The sequence below is a fragment of the Andrographis paniculata genome, unplaced genomic scaffold (assembly GCF_009805555.1).
Source record: "Andrographis paniculata isolate CXL003 unplaced genomic scaffold, ASM980555v1 Contig38END, whole genome shotgun sequence".
Lineage (NCBI taxonomy): Eukaryota > Viridiplantae > Streptophyta > Magnoliopsida > Lamiales > Acanthaceae > Andrographis > Andrographis paniculata.
Genome location: NW_026137571.1, coordinates 2,032,593 through 2,054,566, shown reverse-complemented (window position 1 = coordinate 2,054,566; position 21,974 = coordinate 2,032,593). Strand labels below are relative to the sequence as shown.

At 25.4% G+C, this 21,974-nt stretch overlaps 1 protein-coding gene across 1 annotated transcript; it reads right to left on the bottom strand.

Moving 5' to 3' along the window:
- Positions 1-8,555: 8,555 nt before the first annotated feature.
- Positions 8,556-13,460, bottom strand: LOC127250941 (threonine dehydratase 1 biosynthetic, chloroplastic-like). Its single transcript, XM_051274433.1, has 8 exons — positions 13,035-13,460; positions 12,381-12,563; positions 11,192-11,668; positions 10,388-10,636; positions 9,680-9,753; positions 9,483-9,603; positions 9,232-9,363; positions 8,556-9,081 (listed from the first exon to the last, which is right to left on the bottom strand). The coding sequence occupies exons 1-8, from the start codon at positions 13,434-13,436 to the stop codon at positions 8,812-8,814; spliced, it is 1,908 nt and encodes a 635-aa protein (XP_051130390.1). The 5' UTR covers positions 13,437-13,460; the 3' UTR covers positions 8,556-8,811.
- Between the last annotated feature and the right edge of the window lie 8,514 nt (positions 13,461-21,974).

Sequence of the window (21,974 nt, the reverse complement as noted above, 5' to 3'; positions counted from 1 at the left end):
TTATTTAATGTATTGAATCTAAAAAATAGTAAATATACTCAAAATTAGTTATTAAAAATAAATATATTTGTAATTTTAGGTGTTTAGATATTAAGATTTTAAAATTTATTTAGCGCATTTAGATCAAATTTATTTACATTTTACTAGTGAATTTTGTACAATTTGGCCTAAATAAATAAATAAAACTATTAATATAATATCATTATGTTTATCGTTTCATTATAAAATTATTTCTACTTTTTTATTATTATAACACAAAATATTACTATTTTTTATACTAATACAGATAACAAATCGCATGTAATAATATACTCTACTTTTTATTTATTCTATATATTTTTCTATTTTATCCCTACTAATATAATTAATAAAATCATTAGAAATAAAATAATTAAAAAAATATCAAATATTTTATTACTATTTAAATTAGCAAATAAAGTAGGGTATATGTAGTAATATCTATATTCTAAATATTAAATTTATTATAAAATTTATTTTAGCACTAATTAAAGCAATTTAAAATCATGGCAAAAAAAAAAGTAAATACTTATGAGTTTGTTCATCCGTATTCTTTTTCTATGCTACAATTCTCAATAAATATTATTAAAAATATATTATTTATACAAACTTTAATACAAAATCAATATTCAATATAAAATATTCTCTCCGTTCCGTTGGAAGGGTGATATTTGTTTTTTGGACGTAGATTTTTTAATATTAGTATTACATTAGATTGTAGTAAAAAAGATAAAAAACTACCCCTATTAGTATTGTGTATTATAAAAGTAATGACATTTGTGTAATATATTGTAAGTTGAAAGTGTATTTATTATGTTAGGTAGATAATACAATTATTAAATTAGGAAATGATAACCTTGTTTTGGGACCGACAAAAATAAAAAATGATAACCTTTTAATGGGATGGAGGGAGTATATATATATATTTTATATATTAGTAACATACAATTTTCCCTACATAACATAAATATATTTAGGGTGTGTTTGTTTGGGGATTTGGATTTTGAGTTCAGATTTGAATAATAAAAATTTTGAATTTGAATAGTTGTATGATGTGAGATATAAATATGTATTGATGTGATGTTTTGAATGTAAAATTAATTTTTAATATAATATAAAAAATAAAAAATAGGTGTTTGATTTGATGTTTTTGAGGGAAAAAAATTGGATGAATAGTGGGATTAAAATCCAATCCCCCAAACAAACTCACTATTACAGTAAAAAAAAAACACTTGGGTGTGTTTGTTTGGGAGTTTGGATTTTGAGTTGGGATTTGAATAGTAAAAATTTTGAATTTGAATTGTTGTATGATGGGATATAAATATGTGTTGATGTGATATTTTGAATGTAAATTTGATTTTTAGTATAATATAAAAAATAAAAAATAGGTGTTTGATTTGATATTTTTTGGGGAGAAAAAATTGGATAAATAGTGTAAATCCAATCCAATCCTCCAAAACAAACACACCCAAAGTAAACAAATCTATTATCGTATTAGAAAATAATGTTTGTGTTTGTTGTGTTTTTAAATGAATATTTTTATATTAGATACGAAGAATCATATCATTAGTATAAGGACTAATATTTTATTTAAAGTATTAATCTTTTAATGAATAAATAAAGGCAAAATTGTGCATAACTCTATTGTGGTTTCGAAACTAAGCGTGAATTTCTCTACTTTAAAAATTGCATGGCGCCCCCTTATACTTTAAAAAATGTTGTATGAAACCACAAAGTGGTTTCGAAACTCAGTATAAATTCTCATTTTACTTTAAAAAATTGCATGACGCTCACTTATATTTTAAAAAATATTGCATAAAACCCCCCTGCCATGCAAAATATATAGATAGGAAATCATCTTCTTATCACACGAGGAAAGTTTTATGGTAGTGGGATTTCATGCAACGTTTTTTAAAGTATTAGGGGTACCATACAATTTTTAAAGTACATAGAGATTTTACGCGGAATTTTGAAACCATAGGGGAGTTATAAGCAATTTTACCATAAATAAAATATATTATATTTTTAATAATATTCATTTTAAAGAAAATCGTATTAATATTTTTTTCGTTTCAAATATAATGTCATTTTCTTCATTCTGTCCGTCTTATATCTTATGTTATATATATATATTTTTTGAAAAAGTATTAGGCACTTTAATCATATTGAAAAATATAGATTTTTTAATTTTTAAAATTTTAATTATAATAATTATTTATCTTATTCTGTCATTATTTTTATTATATTATACTATATACGTCCGGTTTTAAGGGTTTCATTTACTTTTTGCGTGTTTATTTTTAAATATTAATTATTATATTAAAATGTAGTACAAATTAAAAAAAAAATTACAAAAATACTTTCATTATTATCCTATAATACTAATAGAGGGACATTTGTACATAAAATTATACAAATATAATGATATTTTTAATATTAAGTACAATGACACAAAAAGTAAATGTGATTCTTAGATGCCGACCATAGAGAGTAATTATTTTTACTAATATATTTTTAATTATTTATTAATTATATTCTTCTAAATTTATATGTGTATAATAACTATGACACCATATCGGAACAAAAAAATAAATAATACTCACTCCGTCCCACATACCATGTCCATATTGCCGTTTCTGTCCGTCCCATATCTAATGTCACTTTCCTTTTTTGGAAAATGATTACCATCTTAATTTTATTTTAAATTTTCTAATTTTAATTTTTTTAAAAATTTTAATTAAACTAATTAGTTATCTTAATCTTAATCTATAATAATTTATATTATAAGTTAATTATTTTTACTAATACATTTTTAATTATCTACTAATTATAATTATCCTAAATTCTCGTGTCTACAGTGACCAAGACACCCAATGTGGGACGGAGGTAGTAGTTGGGTGAAGACATCAAGGGTGTGTTTGTTTGAGAGATTTGGCCAAAAATTTACTATTCATCCAAAACTTTTTCCTCTAAAAATATCACATCAAACATCTATTTTTTATTTTATATATTATTTTAAAAATTAATTTTACATTCAAAATATAATATCAATATCTATTTATATCACATTATACAACTATTTCAATTAAAAAATTTTACTATTTAAATTTCAACTCAAAATCCAAACCTCCAAACAAACACTGCCCAAATGTTTATTTATATTTTAAATTTTATAGAAACTACTATTTTTTCTATAGATATTTATAGTATTCCTTTCGTTTCATAACAAAGTATCCATTTTTTCATTTTAGTCTGTCCATAACAAAATATTCATTTCTTTTTTTTAGTAATTGTATTATTTACCTGACATTCAAATACCCTCACAACTTACAATATATTACACAAATATCATTACCTTTATATCACACATACTAATAAGGTTATTTTAATTATTTCTACTTTATTCCTATTATATCTCAATATAATAGTAATATTTTTAAAACTATGTGCAAAAAGCAAATAGATACTTAGTTTCGGGACGAAGGAAGTATCAAAGTACAACACTATAAGTAGTATAAAATAATTTAATTTCCTCTTCTAGCAACTAATAATAATATTACAACAAACAGGTTGTACAATAATTACAAAGAAGACCCCACCACGTGTTTCTATTTATTTTGTACTTTGGATATTATTCGTGTAATTTTGTACTCTCCGCGTCACCATCCAATGTTTCTTTCTATTTTTCTAGTAAATTTAAAAAGTAATACTCTCTCCGTCTCACGTACCATATCACTTTATTTTTTATAAAAATAATTATACACTTTAATTTTATTTTAAATTTTTAATTTTTTTTAAATTTTAATTAAATTAATTAGTTATCTTAATCTTAATTTATAATTATTTATATTATAAAATAATTATTTTCACTAATACATTATTAATTATCTACTAATTACACCTCTCCTAAAATACCGTGTCTACAATGTAGCAGACACGGTACGTGGGACGGATGGAGTATTATTCTTTTTATCGTAAGATAATATATATGATATTTAAGGTAATTATATTTATTTAATTAATAATATTAAATTATGATAATATTTTATTATATTTTATATAATTAATTATATTGATATTTTTAGAATAAATTTACATATTTTAATTATTATATTGCAATAAAAAATATACAGTATGCAATATGAACATAATTTTATAGAGAATAAATTTTTTTATAATATATAAAAATAAAAAGATAGTTTTATTTAAATGTGTCAATTAAGATGAGATTGAGAGAGGTGCATTTGATTTGTTTTGTATTTTGATTTTTTTTTTCATGTGAAGAATAAAAAATCGTGTAGGTAATATAAAAATAAAGAATAGGTTTAATATATTAATTTTTCTGAAGAAAATATGTTAAAAATATTTATTAAAAGAATAATATAAAATATAAAATAATTTTGATATTTTTAATTTGTGTATTTTATATTATATGTAATTATATATTTATAGTTTAGGTAAAAAAACTAAAAAGATATTTAAATATTACTGTATAATAACTTCTATTATAATAAAAAATATTTATTTTTAAATAAAATTGACAAAAATACTAAATATAAAAAGCATTTTCAATTAAAATAGAGAGGGTGTATATTTACATAAATTTCATGTAATAATCTTGACCGACTTATAGTCATTTTCTTGTCTGTATTGAGTTTGAAAGCTGTATTTTTATTTAAATAGTATTCTTTGATATAATATTTTATAAAAAAATAAGTTCTCAGTTTTATTTTAAAATATATACTCTCTCCGTCCCGGTGCAAAGTTGCCGTTTACTTTTTGTACGTAAATTTTTGAATATTTGTATTATAATGGGTTGTAGTGAAAAAGACGAAAATGCCCCTATTATTATTGTGTAATATAAAAGTAATGGCAATTATGTAATATAGTGTAAGTTGGAAGGATATTTATTATGTTAGATATATAGTACAATTACTAAATTAGAAAATAGTAACCTTGTTTTGGGACGGACGAAAATGAAAAATGACAACATTTCGATGGGGTGGAAGGAGTATATTTTTTTTTAGGTTTTTATAATAAATTAAAAAATAATAATAGTATTTTATTAGTTAATTAAAATATGTAAAATAATTTAATATTTTTATTTTCTATATTTTATGTATAAATTAATTGTATATATAATGATATATTTGAAATTTATGTAAAATTTAATAATATTTTAGTATAATTAGTGTACAGTACTATTACAAAAAAAAAAAAAAAAAACACAGTTCTTTTGAATAAGAGAGAGAAAATGGTAAAAAAAAAATGGTATTTTTAATTGAAACAACAAAAAAAATGTACTTCCTCAATCCCCTAAGTAGTAGGTATATCTATTTGCTTTCTGCATTAAGTTTAAAATATATTAGTATTATATATTAATATTTCATCCGTCTCATATTTATCTATCCGTTTGCTTTTCACATGAAGTTTTAGAAATATTAGTCTTATATTGAGATGTAGTAGAAATAAAAGTAAAAAAAACTAAATTAACCTTATTAGTATTGATATATTGTAAATTGAAAGAGTATTTGTAATAGTAGGTAGATAGTATGGTTACTAAAAAAAATGGATACGTTGTATGAGACGGACCAAAATGAAAAAATGGATAAATTGTTATGGAACGGAGGGAGTATGCAGTAAGAATAAATTATAAAAGACTAAAATAACCTATTAATATTATGTGATATAAAGATAATGACATTTGTGTAATATATTATAAGTTGTAAGAGTATTTGTAATATTAAGTATATAATATAGTTAATAAAAAATAAAATAGATACTTTATTAGAGGATGAACCAAAATGAAAAACTAATAATTTGTTAAGAAACGAATGGAGTATTATTTTTTTTAAAAAAAATGGAGTTCCAATAGTAAAAATTGTGAAATAAAAAATAAAATAAAATTACTCAATTGTGCAAGATCTAATATACAATTAGAAAAATTAATTTAAAATAAGTGTTATGTTCATTTTGATTTATTTTTTTTGATTTAAATAAAATTTTGATAAGTGATTGGTCAATTATTATTTGAGTTTATAGTTTTTTTAGAGACAAATTATTATTTGATTTTTACAAAAATTATAAAAATAAGTGATTGATCAATTATTTATTTATTTTTATGTTATTCAAAAAAATTATTTAAATATTTTTATTTGTATAAAATTAGAGTAATTTGAGTCTTTATTTAGAAAAAAAAACATCAGTACGTTTAGACAATGAGGATATTTCGTGCACACTCACGCAATAAATAAAATATAAGATGTTTTGTGCATATTTATTAAAACACAATGGGTGTTACATAATTTACCCGTAAATATATATATACAATTTTATAATAAATGATTTTTTTGTTCTTCCTTTTTTTTTTCAAATATGTAACTTGAGTTTTTTAAACAGTATGTAAATAAACAAAGTCTTTAGCAAATAAAATTAATCTCAAAAAATTGTTTTATTTTCTACAAAGATAATTGATTTCATCAACTATTCATCATAACTCATCTCTACAAAGATTCATCTAAAGGATGACTTAGACAAACTATTATTATCTCTGTCACAATACAATAGTCTTATTTACCATTTTTGTTCGTCTCAAAACAATAGTTTTATTTTCATAAATAACCATATAACTATAAAACTATTCATAATTTTTTATTATTATTACATAATTGCTACTACTTTTTACACTAATACACTCATAAGAACAAAAAAATCTTTTGCCCGTACTTTTTACTCACTACTAATATAATATCGATTTTCTTTAAATCTCGTGTCAAATACAACCCAAACTATAATTATGGGACGGAGGGAGTATTTGATTATAATTATGATGAGATCTAATATCGCCAAGAAGCACCATTCTTGAGACTATCTCTAAAATTATTATCTTTCTAATTGAAGAGACATTTAAGATGGAATTTTCTATATCAATGAAATTATATAAAGGGTGTTATATGTATGGTTCGTATAGTAATTTGTATGCGATTTGTTATAAAGAAAAATAATATTCCCTCTGTCCCATAAAAATATAGTTTTAATTGGGTTGGACATGAGATTTAAGGATTATTGATAGTTGTAAAAAATATAGATAAAAGATTTTTTTGCCTTTGCGAATGTATTAGTGTAAAAAGTAGTGACAATTAGGGATGTCAAATGGGGCGGGTTAGCCCCGGATCCGCTCTTAATGAGGCGGGTTCGGGTCTAAATAATATGTTTCAGGGCGGGTTGTGGATTTAAAATTTTAAACCCGGCCGGGTTCGAGACGGGTTACGGGTTTTACTAAAAACCCGCCCCAACCCGGATCCGAACCCGGATATTTTTTAAAATTATTATAACAAATATATATGTACATTTATATAATAAAAATATATTATTTATTTACTTAAATAATTTTAAATATAAAATTCAATCGCGTGCTCCAAAATAATTTTTTAAAATTATTATACCTAATATATGTATATTTATATAATAAAAATATATTATTTATTTATTTATCTTATTTTTATGGATCAATATTTGATTGTTTTTAGACTTTTTTTTTTTGCTTTTAATGCTATTTGTTTTAATATTCGATTATTAAAAAAATATTTATTATTATATATTTTTTTAAAAAACGGGTTTGCCGGGTTGGCCCCGGGGCGGGTCCTGGGGCCGGGTGGAAGCAGGGCGGGGCGGGTCTCGGAGCCTAATATTTTCTAGCGGGGCGGGTCTCGGGGCCTGCAGAACCCGTTCCGAACCCGCCCCTTTGACATCCTCAGTGGCAATTGTGTAATAAAAATGAAAAAGTAGGGGTTGTTTTATGTTGATATGATTATTTATGGAAATAAAACTATTGTTTTTTTACAAACAAAAATAGTAAACAAAACTATTGTATTGAAACGGAGGGAGTATATTTTTATGAAAATGGTAAAAAATGGCAATAAACTATAAAAGGAGCACACCCTTTGCTTCCTAATATACAGTGAAAATTAAGGATGTGTTCGTTTGTTGAATTTTATAAAAGATTTATTATTAATTCTATTTTTTTAAAAAAAAATATCAAATTAAACACTTATTTTTTTTATATTATATTAAAAATTAATTTTATATTCAAAACATCACATCAACACGTAATACGATTATTTCAATTTAAATTTTTTACTATTCAAATTCTGACTCATAATTCAAACCTCCAAACAAACACACCTTGAAGTATTATTTTGCTTAAAATTTTAGTTTATATGTGATATTCTTTAAGAATGGTTATTGTATTTCTATTGAAAGTGATATTTGAATTAAATATGATAAATAAAGTGTGTGTATAAGCCTAAGATCAGAACTTTAATATATAATTCCTTATTATTAACTTTCTTTCAACACCTAATTAATAATTAATGAATTTCAGCGCATAAGAGATCCGTACTTATAAAATATATTGTAAATCCAACAAATTTAATAGATTCAAGTTTAATTTGAATAGTAGAAACAAGTTATACTTAATGCATAATTGGATTTTTGATCCAATATTTCGATCAAGCAAACGGACAGTTCGTCACGACTATTGAGAAATTATTCATTACATTAGATCATCGTAACAATAGGTAGCATTACAACATCGGACATGTCCAAAGTACTACAGCAAAAATGATGTTTTCTGCTGTCTCCAAAGAACATATACAAATCTCGAAGTTGCAACATTATTAGACATACGACGGGATAGTAATTATTCGGTCACACCCGAGCATCGGATAACATGGGATTATTATTGTATTAGACAAGTCTACGCCACGTGTAAGCGAGGTTGCCCCGTCATCATCACCATCTTAATTTCGGGAGCAAACCCACCGCTCCTTTTAAAAGCTTGGTAGCTGTTTTTCCGGATTCTCTTACAACCCCGGAGACAGCATTGCCGGATTCTTTTACAACCTCGGAAGCAGCATCACCCGTTGCCTTCACAAACTTGACAGCAATGTTGTCGCTTTCATCTTGAACCGGGTACCCAGTTTCCTTTAACTTTTCGTACAATTTCGCCTTCTCATTTTCATTAACTTCGACGCCCACGGCCACAAATCCTTGGAAGTCTCCCTGGATTAAAAAATAAAATAAAAATACAGATATCAGTGACGGAGTCAGAATTTTCAAATTGAAGATTAGAATTTGTAAGACAAAAGATCGGAGGCAGACAACATTAAAAATGTGTAAAATATATGGAATCACTAGTACAAGGATCACAACCTTTGATCGGAAGTCTAGTGATGTAACATTGTACCCCGGGGGAAATCCATCGAGCATTTTCTTAAGCGCCCCCGGTTTTTCGGGGAGAGCAAACTTGAAGATATGCTCGTTCTTGAGCAGTTGCCCGCCCCCCTGCCGAGGAAACAATGTAACAATTAAGATCCGTGATCGGTAAATATGTCTGAAATAAATATGTAAGAAATAATATTATTAATAATAATTTTAAAAAATAATAATTGTCCAAATCTTACATATACGTTGTTCAAATGATCTTTGGCAAATTGGTTATCATTAATCACCATTGTAGGCATATCCTTTGCCTTCAGGTTGTTAATAACGTAGGAAAGTTGTTCTTCCGACATTGAATCCACACTGTAAGAAACAAGTTTTGACGTGTGAGATGATCATTTAATATGGTATCAGAGACGTACGTTAATTTTTCACTTGCCTGTATGTTACTACGTTGTGGGGCAAACCTCCATTGGATCTGTAGCTGATTTCACTAATGTTCACATCACTCAACTGCAAAAAAATCGAATTGATTAATCAGGTTTGTGCTTATTATTTGTAAGTTTTGTATTCAATATCTATTATCTAAAAAAAAAAAAAAATCTAAACATATCAAACTAAATATTTAATTTTTATTTTTATATTATACTAAAAATTAATTTTATATTAAAAATATCGTATTAATATCCATCAAAGCGGTTAGGGTGTTTGTTGATTTAACTCAATCAGCATGTATAATTAAGACAAAAACGTATATCTCAGCATATCATATAAAATAATTATTCGGATTCAAATAATTCAAACTCAAAATTCAATTATAAAATCTATTACCAAACAAACTCAAGAATCCAAATATATAATGCTTGTGTATGTTTCAAACTGAAAATATAATTTTTTATAGACTCCCTTGTCCCTAACAAAGTATAAATTTTTTGTTTTTAGTAATTGTACTATCTGCGTAATATTACAAATATCATTCCAATTTATAATATATTTCACAAATATCATTATCTTTCTATTATACGATACTAATAAGATTAGTTTAGTCTTTTTATTTTTATTTCTACTACATCTCATTATAATACTAAGATTTCTAAAATTTCATGCAAAAAGCAAATGAATAGATAGATATGGGACGGAGGCTTACAATGTCGACAAGTTCCTTCAAGCTTTTTTGATCCTCCGAAAGAGACGTCATGAGACGCTGTTCTTGGCCTGTACCGATATTCGCAATCTCCGCCACCAGCCGCAGCGTGTCGAAATTCATGTTTGCGCCGCTCGTTACAGCGATGACGTTGACGTTCGTCAGATTATGCGCTCGGCAATAGGCATCAGCTCCGGCGATAGACAGAGCTCCCGACGGCTCCAAAATGCACCTCGTCTCCTCGAACATGTCCTATTATTACAAATTGCGGACTTTAGATATGTTTCTTTCTCAATGGAATAATTCTCTATAAATGTTATTTAAAAAATACAAATATATACACATTAAAATAATATATATATCATCCACTCATAAAAAATCAACAATTCAACACAAAATATTATTTTTTATATTAACAATACAGTTTTTGTACCACATACGAAAAAATCAATTCATCTAAAAGTACCGGTGAGCAGAGACAAAATATTTTAAATAACAAATTTATTTAAAGAGAGACTTTTTACTTTTTTACTGTAAGAATATTTAAGCTAGCAAATAAGTCACACAGATAGACAAAATTTTATATCAGTAAGCCACCTATTAGGAGTTTTTTTGATAAATTATACGAAAATAAAATTGAAAACAGAAGTGAAGGAAATAGAAATGATTTTTTTATTTAAAAAAAATGATTTAATATTTTAAATAAAAATTATATATTTAAAGAGATTTTTTTTTAAAAAAAATAATTGATAGTAATACGAAAACAAAGTTAAAATTATAAGTAAACAGAGATATTCTCTTACCGACCTTTATGGCTCCGGCGATGGCGTCGCGGGTGACGAGAACGACCCCGTCTAGCAGTTCCTGGCAGAGTCGGAAATTCTCCTTGCCGACGAGCTTGACTGCGACGCCGTCGGCGAAAGTCCCGACAGTCTCGAGCTCGACACGGTGGCCGACCTCGAGAGACAAAGACATGGAATTGGCGTCGAAAGGCTCGACTCCTATGACCTTAACATCCGGCAATAGTGTCTTGACATAGACAGCTATGCCGGCTGAAAGGCCGCCGCCGCCAATGGGCACGAATATGGCGTGGATTGGGTCCTTCATTTGCTGAATAATTTCCATTCCGACGGTCCCTTGGCCGGCGATGATGTCGGGATGATCGAACGGAGGAATGAACGGTATGTTGTCCGCTTCCGAGACCTCAATCGCCTTAGCCTGAGCTTCGTCGAAAGAATCTCCCCAAGGTACGACTTCTCCTCCGAGATCCCTTACGGCGTCCATCTAAACACCCGTATGATTTGTAACAATTTGTTCTTTTGTAATTTCAAATTGAAATCAATACTGTTTATTTAACTAAACAAGTCTTTTGGTCAGCAAGTCAACAGTTGGCTAAATTAAATTGAGAGAACAATATATCTCTTCCGTCATTTAAATTTATATTTATTTTTTTATTTTGAGTTATCATTAAAAATAAAAAAATAAAAAATACTATCTTCATCTCATTTCAGTTGTCTCAGTTTTATCTTTATTTTTTGTCCATTTCACTTCAATTGGCGTATTTTTTATTTTTAGTAAAAATTACTAAATCTATACATATTTAACAAATATAAATCAATTTAATTAATTTAATAATACATATAACATAATAGATTACGGTAGGATCCACTCAAAGTATTTTTATTTTTATTATCTCTTATCAATAAACAAATATTTTTATGTATATTTAAAAATTTCTACTTTTTTTTTTTATAAAATTAGTTTTATCTTAATTATAAATTAATAAACATATATTTTTTTTACTAAAATAATAATCATAATAATAATTACTCATTTTTTTATTAAAACTTATACTCAAACATTTGAGCAAATAAACAAAATTTGACAATTTTGAATTGAAACTATAACCAAAGTTGATATAAGTAGATAAATATGATGTGATTTTTTTAAAAAAAATTATTGTTAATAAATAAATTTAAAAATAGATAAATGTAACCTTAATTTGTGGTGTATTGGTAGGCATATAAATGGTGGACTTGACACCCAAATCAGTGGCAGATTTAGCGACGCCTTGTGCGTGATTCCCAGCCGACGCCGTTATTACACCTGTTTGAAGCAGCTCATTCAGTGGAAGCTTCGAGATCATATTATAAGCCCCTCGAATCTTGAACGAAAACACCTGCAAATGGATACATACATACATAGATAACCTACGTCAGAATCGAAAATCGAAGCTTTGTTTAGACCGGGATTTTTGAAATTTTGAAAATTTTAAAAAAATAAAAAATTAATATTTCATTTATCAAAAAGTATATATATTTTTATTTTGAAAAGTTTAATTACAAAGTAACATTTTATTAAATATATATTATATTATTATTTTTACGCGAAAAAACAAGGCAAAAAATATTTTTACACTATTTTTAACTATCCACTATAATTAAAATATTATTATTTTTTAAACACAACGTCAAAAGTAATTGTATATTTTTAGCGTGGACGAATGAACTATTTGATTCAATTTTTTGTGAGAAAAAAAATTGTATTTAATGTGATATTTTTTTAAAAATGAATAGTGTCAAATGAACGATAGCCGCGTAAACAAAGCATTATTAATTTAATTTAATTTAATTTTAATTTAATTACGTACGGGCTGAGTGTCTTCTCTCTTGAGATACAAATTGTATCCCCTTTTCGACAGCTTCTCAGCTTTCGTTAATGGCGTCCGAACGGCCACGTTGTACACATTCGACAGCAGAATCTCCCTCATGTACTTCTCCGCCGTCATAACGTCGTCGGCGCCGCCGTCGGGGGTGGCGGCGGCGGCGGCGGCGGATGATCTGTTGCTGAGATCGATAATCAGACCGTTGGGGTGGTGTCCTAAAGCGTTCGCCGGAAGTGTGATGACCGGCGACTCCTCCTTCGCCGCCGAAGGAGCCGCCACCGCGGAAATTCTTGACGCCCGGCGGCGGTGGCCGTCGGAAGATTTTACGGCGGCGGCGCCGCCGAGAAATGACTGGGCCGAAGGAGCGCCGAAACGGAGGATTTCCATCACGTGGTGGAATTGGTGTGATTTTGAGTGCAGATTTTGGCGATTCTTATAGAGATGTGTCCGTAGATCGTTTTGTTTCCATTTTTTTGTCAATATCGAGGAATTAAATTTTTTTACCTCGTTTTTTTTTTTTTTAATGTTATTTATTGTTCGATTGTTTGTTGTCTTTTTTTTCTTTTTTGGAATGTTTTGATGATGCGTTGGATTTGAAAATCGTTCGTTGAAAATTTAAGATGTGTTTATTTGTAACATTATGGTTTTTTATTTTAATTTTAAATACTTCCGCCGTCTCATAACAAAGTATCTATTTTTTCAAGTTAGTCCGTCTCATAACAAAATATTCATTTTTTTTTAGTAACTGTACTATCTATCTAACATTACAAATATCCTTACAACTTACAATATATTACACAGTCATTACCTTTATATCACACATACTAATAAAGTTATTTTAGTCATTTTTAATAATATTAATATTTCTAAAATTACGTGCAAAAAACAAATGAATATTTAGTTATGGGACGGAGGGAGTACTGTAATTTTGAATTGAAATAATTGTTTAATGTGATATAAATATATATTGATGTGATGTTTTGAATATAAAATTAGATTTTAATATAATAAAATAAATAAGAAATGGATATCTGATTTGATATTTTTTGAAAAAAAAAATTAAAATAGTAAAATTAGGATATAATCATCCAAGTAAACAGAGCCTTAATCTATTTATTTAATCACATTTTAAGTTTTTTTTTGTTTTTTTTATCATGGTTAATAATAATATTCATTAAAAATTTAAGACATAATTTTAAACAGATTTGAATTATTTGTAAAATAATAAAAATAGAAAATAGAAAATAAGTATTATTGTTAAGTTATGTGTTCTTCGAATTTTATTTTTTTTATTAATATGCAACTATAAAATATTAGTTATAAGCTATTATTAAAAATAAAATCAAATTAAAAAGAAAAAATACATTCATGGTAGTTGTTAGTGTGTTTAGTATATTTTATTTAAATCTATAAAAGTTCTATAAAAAAGATTATATAATTTTAATATATAATAAGAGGAAGAATTTTGTATACTTTTTTTGTTAATATAAAGTAAATTATATTATAAATTTGGGTAAACTGATTCTTTTAGTCCCGTAACTGAACCCCTTATCATTTTAGTCCCGTAAGTGAAGTATGTCACAAACTAGTCCCATAAGTGAAAAATTTTCGTTGTTTTAGTCCTCCGGCGCCGGAGATGCCCGCGTGGCTTGCCGGAGGTGACATGTCCGCCAGGTGTCGCTGACTTGGCGGACACGTGGATTTTTTTTTTTCATTTTTAATTTTTTTTAAAACTTATTTTTAATTTATTTTTAATTTTATTTGTATTTTTTTATTATTTGGTCCAATTAAAAAAAATAAAAAAATTAAAAAAATGAAAAATAAAATAAATCTACGTGTCCGCCAGGTGTCGCTGACCTGGCGGGACACCTGGCAGACATGTCACCTCCGGCGAGCACGCGGGCGTCTCCGGCGCCGGAGGACTAAAACAACGAAATTTTTTCACTTATGAGATTAGTTTGCGATAGGCTCCACTTACAAAACTAAAATGATAAAGGAGTCCAGTTACGGGACTAAAAAACAGTTTACCCTATAAATTTATATAACTTGTATTTTATATTAATATAACGATACAAATATATGTGTATCTTATCATGTCTAATTATAGAAGGTATATAGTGAATTTCATTGTTGAAAAATAAATTATTATTTGGCAATAAGTTGAAATATATTTATTTGATTAAAATTGAATTTAAAATATTTAAAATATTTTAAAAATTATATTATAATAAACTATATTTTATATGAGCGTCATTTCACGAAGAATTAAATATAATATAATACGTATAAATATTTATATAATTACCATAAATTAGTTCATAAAAAATAAAAATATTTAATAATATACCTATTATTTTAAGAAAGAGATAGAATTAAAAATGAGAGATTATAGGCGAATTCCACCTAAAGATAAATAAATACTCCGTAATTGCAATATCTATAGTTGTTTGATTGGCAAAAATGTAAGAAATAATAATATTTTTATATAAAAATATAATAGGTAAAGATAAAGTTGAACTATTATGAAAATATTATTATTATTATTATTATTATTATTATTATTATTATTTAGGTGTCGGTATATATTTTTTCTTTTTGTTATAATAATAATAATAATACTCCCTCCGTCCCATGATAAAGTATTCATTTTTTTCATTTTAGTTTGTTCTATAACAAAGTGTCTATTTTTCTTTTTAGTAACTGTACTATCTACCTAACATTACAAATACCCTTACAACTTATAATATATCATGCAAAAATTTCATTACTTTTATATCACACATTACTAATAAAGTTATTTTAATCGTTTTTACCTTATTCCTACTACATCCTAATATAATATTAATATTTCTAAACTTCGTGAAAAAACAAATGATTACGTAGTTATGAGTTTGCATCACTTAAGAAGTTTTCCAGACAATTTAAGCTATTATTCCAAATTTTGATATTTTTGACTGTTTGTATAAAATAATTGTATGTGTAATGGTATGTTTATAATTTAAGTAAAACTTAGGGTTGTTTGGTTCAACGAGTTTTTTAAGGGGATTAGGATTTTGCAGTAGATTTACATGTGATATGATTTATTGTATTTAGGATTTGGAATCCTATCATGTGTTTGGTTGGAACTGTTTGGTTCAAGGATTTTTATTTTTGATATTTTAAATGACGTAATTATCATTCACGAGTTTTATTTATTGTAATAAATTAAACTTTACATCCATTTTTTTTCCGTAAATTTTATTTTTTACTATATTTAGTGTATTCTAATAAAATAAAATTTAATACGATTTTCGATTAATAATAAAAGATATAATATATATATTCATACAAAATATATATTGTAATATATAATCTATACACTAAAAAATACGATAATTTAATTATTTTTTATACTATCGACATTCTTTTTCATATTTAATATAAAAAAACACTTTAAACTAAAAATACAAAATTAATACACTAGTAAAATAAATTTAAATTATTAATTTATTTAAATTATCATTAGTAAAATAATTAAATATAAATAACATTAATAATTATAAATAAATATATGATTTGTAGTAGTATGCTTAAATATAATATTATATTTTATAAAATCAATAAAATATAATTTAAATGTAAATATATATACATTTAATATTAAAAAAAAAAAGAAATCTGGTTTTATTTTTATGGAATGGTATAATAGTAAAATGTAAAATGCAATTATATGAAATTTTAAAGTAACAGGGGTACACTGAAAAATTTTGCATTTGCAGAATTTTAAAATCTCATGCAATTAAAATTTCATCATCAATTTTATAACCAAATATGGATTCATTAGGATTTTAAAATCCAAATCCCATGGAATCCCACCAAATCCACGAACCAAACAACCCCTAAGGGTATTTTGGTATTAGCGTAGGATTACATTTTCTAAAATATGAAATAAATACTTTGAAATATGATAGACGAAAATAATAAAAAAATACTTTGAATTAGGATGAATGGAGTATAAGATAAACTATGTCCTAGTCCATTTATTAAGAGACAATTGTATATAAATAGGTGTGTAGTTGTTATTTGTGTTATCATAGACTAAAACATCGGAATGGTTACCTTAAAGGAAAATATCGAGATGTTTGTTGACTTACTACTCGAAGTGTCAAACATGTCAACTAAAGAGATACTCCATTCGTCCCAGATACCATGTTCACGTTGCCGTTTTTGTCCGCCCCATATACCATGTTATTTTCATTTTTTGGAAAATGATTACACACTTTAATCTCATTTTAAATTTTTTTAATGTTATTTTTTTTAAAATTTTAATAAAATTAATTAGTTATTTTAATCTTAATTTATAATTATTTATATTATAGGATAATTATTTTCACTAATACATTCTTAATTATCTATTAATTGCACATCTCCTAAAATACAGTGTCTACGGTATCTGAGACGGAGGGAGTATTATTCATTTTCGTCGGATGGTCGTTTCAAAGAAGTTACTAGCGAATTGACCTTCCTAATTAACGTGGCAATAGACGAGTCTTTCTTACTCGAAAATTCATTTAAAAATAATAAGAAAAAAAAAAAAACTAAAACAAGCTCCATTTAAAATATAATTTTAAAAAAATATTATATATTATTTTTGTTTACTCGAAAATTATTTTTTTTTTCATTTTCAATCAAGTTCATAATATGACAGTAAAAAATAATAAAAAAATACATTTAGTTAAACGAATGAGTACTAATTATAATATTTCCTTGACCCGCGAGCTAATCCGCCTCACTGCGGGCTAACGGCACCCTCACCCCGCGGCCCATGCGAATTGGCCCATTTAGGCTCGCATTTTAACGGACTTAAAAAATCACAATCCAATCCTCATTAAAAAGAAGACTGGGCGAGCCGATCTGATGAGCTCAACCCATTTTGACGGCTCTAATATGGGTTGACGGCTCTAATATAATATAATAGAATAGTATAAAATTTATTTCACCTTTCACATTATTTAGATTAAAAGAATAAGAACAATAAAGCAAGCTATATGTTTTAATTACGAGATACTTTTACTTAAAAAAAATAATTGATATATTTAAGTTTAATAGACGAAAATAACAAAATAAATATTTTTCATTCGAAGATTAATACTGGACAATGACATGAGCACAATTCACAATTCTTTCAATTCGCTGAATTTTAAGAATTTTTATAATTAAAAGAATATTATTTTTACGGATAATTATACGTTTTCTATAGAAAATACTCCTTTCGTCCATTTTCTAATGTCCTATTTGATTTTTACACACATTTTTAGGCAATTAAGGTTTTTGTTATAAAATGACAAATTTGCCCTTAATCTTGTGTATAGAAAATGAAAGAGTAAATAAAGTAAGGATAAAAGAGTAAATTTTGTGTATAAAAAATAAAAAGAGGACAATAATTGTTGGACATTCTAAATAGGAAAGTATAAATTTGCTATAACAAAATTATTATAAATTGTTTGGCCCACATTGGAAATTTAATACATAGTATATTTTTCATTTATAAATAAAGTCTATTTTTAGTTTCGGTAAACTGTTTTTTTTTCCCGTAACTGGACCTGTTATCATTTTAGTCTCGTAAGTGGAGTCTGTCACAAACTAGTCTTATAAGTGAAAATTTTTTGTTGTTTTAATCCTCCGGCTCCGGAGACGTCCGCGTGGCTCGCCGGAAGCCACGTCTCCGCCAGGTCAGCGACACATGTGGATTTTATTTTTTATTTTTTTTTTTTTGAATTTTTTTCAATTGGTCCAAATAAAAAAATTAAAAAAGGCAAAAAAAATTTAAAATTAATTTTAAAAAATTAAAAAATAATAATAAAATTAACGTATCCGTCAGGTCTCGCTGACCTGTTAGACACGTCGCCTCTGACGAATCACGCTGGTATCTCGGGCACCGGAGGACTAAAACAGCGAAAATTTTTTACTTATGGGAATAGTTTGCAACATGCTCCACTTACGAGACTAAAATAATAAGGGAATCCATTTCCATGACACCTTCCTTACCTTTTAGTTTTAATTACATCAAAAAAATATATATACACAATATTTATATATTGTGTTTGAAGAATCGTAAATTTAAATTTTTTATTTTAATATATGATATTCTCATTTTAATGCTATTAATTTATCTTCTTCTTTTTCTTTTTTTATTTTTTTCTATTTGTTTTAATAAATTTTTTTAATTAATTTTCTCTTTGGGTTGTATCCTATACGATATGAACCTATGATTAAAGTTTTTTATAATGAAAAAATATATTTTTAATTTTAAAATCTGTAATTGTTTGTTAAAATATCTATATATAATATTTTATAGATTATTATAGTTTTATGAAATTTTTGTTTTTTAAATAAATTTGCTATAAAATAATTATTACATATTATTATTTGTTTTACATAGGAAATTGAACGTTTAGTTTTATATATATATATATATATTTATAAATAATTGTGTTCACTCAATATTTTTTTTATGACACGATTATCAATGAAAATTATTACAAAAATATATCCTTGCTTATATAATTTTTTTTAACTTAAAAAAAGAAATTAATATTCAATAAAAAGAAAGAAAAAAAAAAGTAAACACATAAGAATACAAAGTGAACACATATTTTTTATTATTTAAAATTTAATAAAATAAAAATTTAAACAAATTTATTTAGATTATATAATCATATATAATAATTGAATGATGTGTAATTCATCTTGCACAGAACTAATTTTATAGAATTTTACGATTTATTGTTCATAGATTTATGGACCTATATATTCAATATAGAATTTTTTCTTTAAAATATTATTATACATGTATATTATAAAATTAATAATTGAAAAAAAAAAATTGTTATACTGTAATTGTCCCACTCAAAAAAATTATATTAATTCTACTCACTAATTTATAAATATATATAAAAAAAAAAAGTTATATAACACCCCTTTGTGTTTTAGTAAAAATGTGAAAAATATTGTGTTTTATTTATTACATGAAACTACCTTGTGTTAACATAAAGTTTGCACGAAATACCCTCTTATCCAAAATTGATGTTCGGTTCTAAATAAAAATCTAAATTTTGTAAGTTTTATACAAATAAAAAATATAAAATAATTTAAATAAATAAATGATTGACTAATCATTCGTTTTATAGTTTTTGAAGACAAACTGTTATTTGATTTTTATAAAAAACTATAAAAATAAAATGATTGATCAATTATTTATTTATTTATTTTATTCAAAAAAATTATTTAAGATATTTTATGTTTTTTATTTATATAAAACTTGCGGTAATTTAGATTTTTATTTAGAATCGAACATCAGTTTTGGACAAGAAGGGTGTTTAGTTCAAACTTTACATTAACACAATAAGATTTTACGCAATAAATAAAACACATAGTGTTTTATGCATTTTTACTGAAACACAATATGATGTTATGTAATTTACCTTATAAAAAATAACTTAAAATTTTTATAATATTTATTATAAATATTGCTTTGTTCTTCCAATAATAATTTTCAATTGTTATTCTCTAAAAATAATATTCCATTCGTCCCGCAAGAAAGTTGTCATTTGGTTTTTGTATCATTATACTTAATATTAAAAATATCCTTATATTTTAATACTTTACTCGACAAATATCATTGTATATGTATTATAAGAGACTAATAAACATATATTTTTTTCTTTTCTTGATTTGTACTACGTATTAATATTCAAAGATCAACATGCAAAAAGTCAATGAAAACCTTCTTGCAGGACGGATGAAATAGTAAAAAATACAAAATATTTTATACAATTATTAAAAGGTCAAAAAAAAAAAAACTTTAAATACTTGTTATAAAAAATAAAAAATATATTATAAAAAATTAAATTATTCAATATAAAATAATACTCTTTTCTCCTAATTTAAAATACCATTTTTGTCTGTTCTACTTCAAATAATATATTATAATATACTCATACGCTAGTTACCATTAAAAAATATCACATATACTCTCTCCGTCCAATTGAAATGTTGTCATTTTTTATTTTCGCTCGTCCCAAAATAAAGTTACAATTTTCTAATTTAGTAATTTTACTACATACCTAACATAATAAATACTTTTTCAACTTACACTATATTACACAAATGTCATTACTTTTATATTACACAATACTAATAGTGGTAGTTCCGTATTTTTCACTATAATCCATTATAATACTAATATTAAAAAATCTACATACAAAAAATAACCGACAATCTTGCACCAGAATGGAGTATATGATTACTAATATTAAAATAATACATCATTCTAGAAACAAATCTAAACAAAATTGGATAAGCCACATCATTAAACATATTGTATTCCTCGTCGACACGTGACGTCAATTACACTATAGTCCAACCCGAAATAAAATAAATCCGACAAATACTCCCTCCGTCACATGTAATATGTGTGTATTACTGTAGACACGAGAATTTAGGTAAAGTATAATTAGTAAATAATTAAAAATGTAATAGTAAAAATAATTATAAATTAAGATTAAGATAACTAAATAATTTAATTAAGATTAAAAAAAATTAAATTTTAAATTTTAAAATATGATTAAAGTGTATAATTAATTTTCCAAAAAAAGAAATGATAAATTATGTGGGACAGACAAAAATAGAAAATAGAAACAAATTATGTGGAACGGATGGAGTAGTTTACTAATGATCGGTCACGTGGTAGGTCACGTAGATATTTACGCTCAAGATTTTTAGTTTCATTTCATTTAATTTAATATTAGGGTCCACAAGTTGTATATATGATTGGAAGAGACAAAAAAATAATTTCATTTAGATATATAGATTTTTTGAGTTTTGGAGCTTAAAAAAATTTAAAATAGTAAAAAAAAAAATTAGCATTTAAAGTAATGAAAAAAA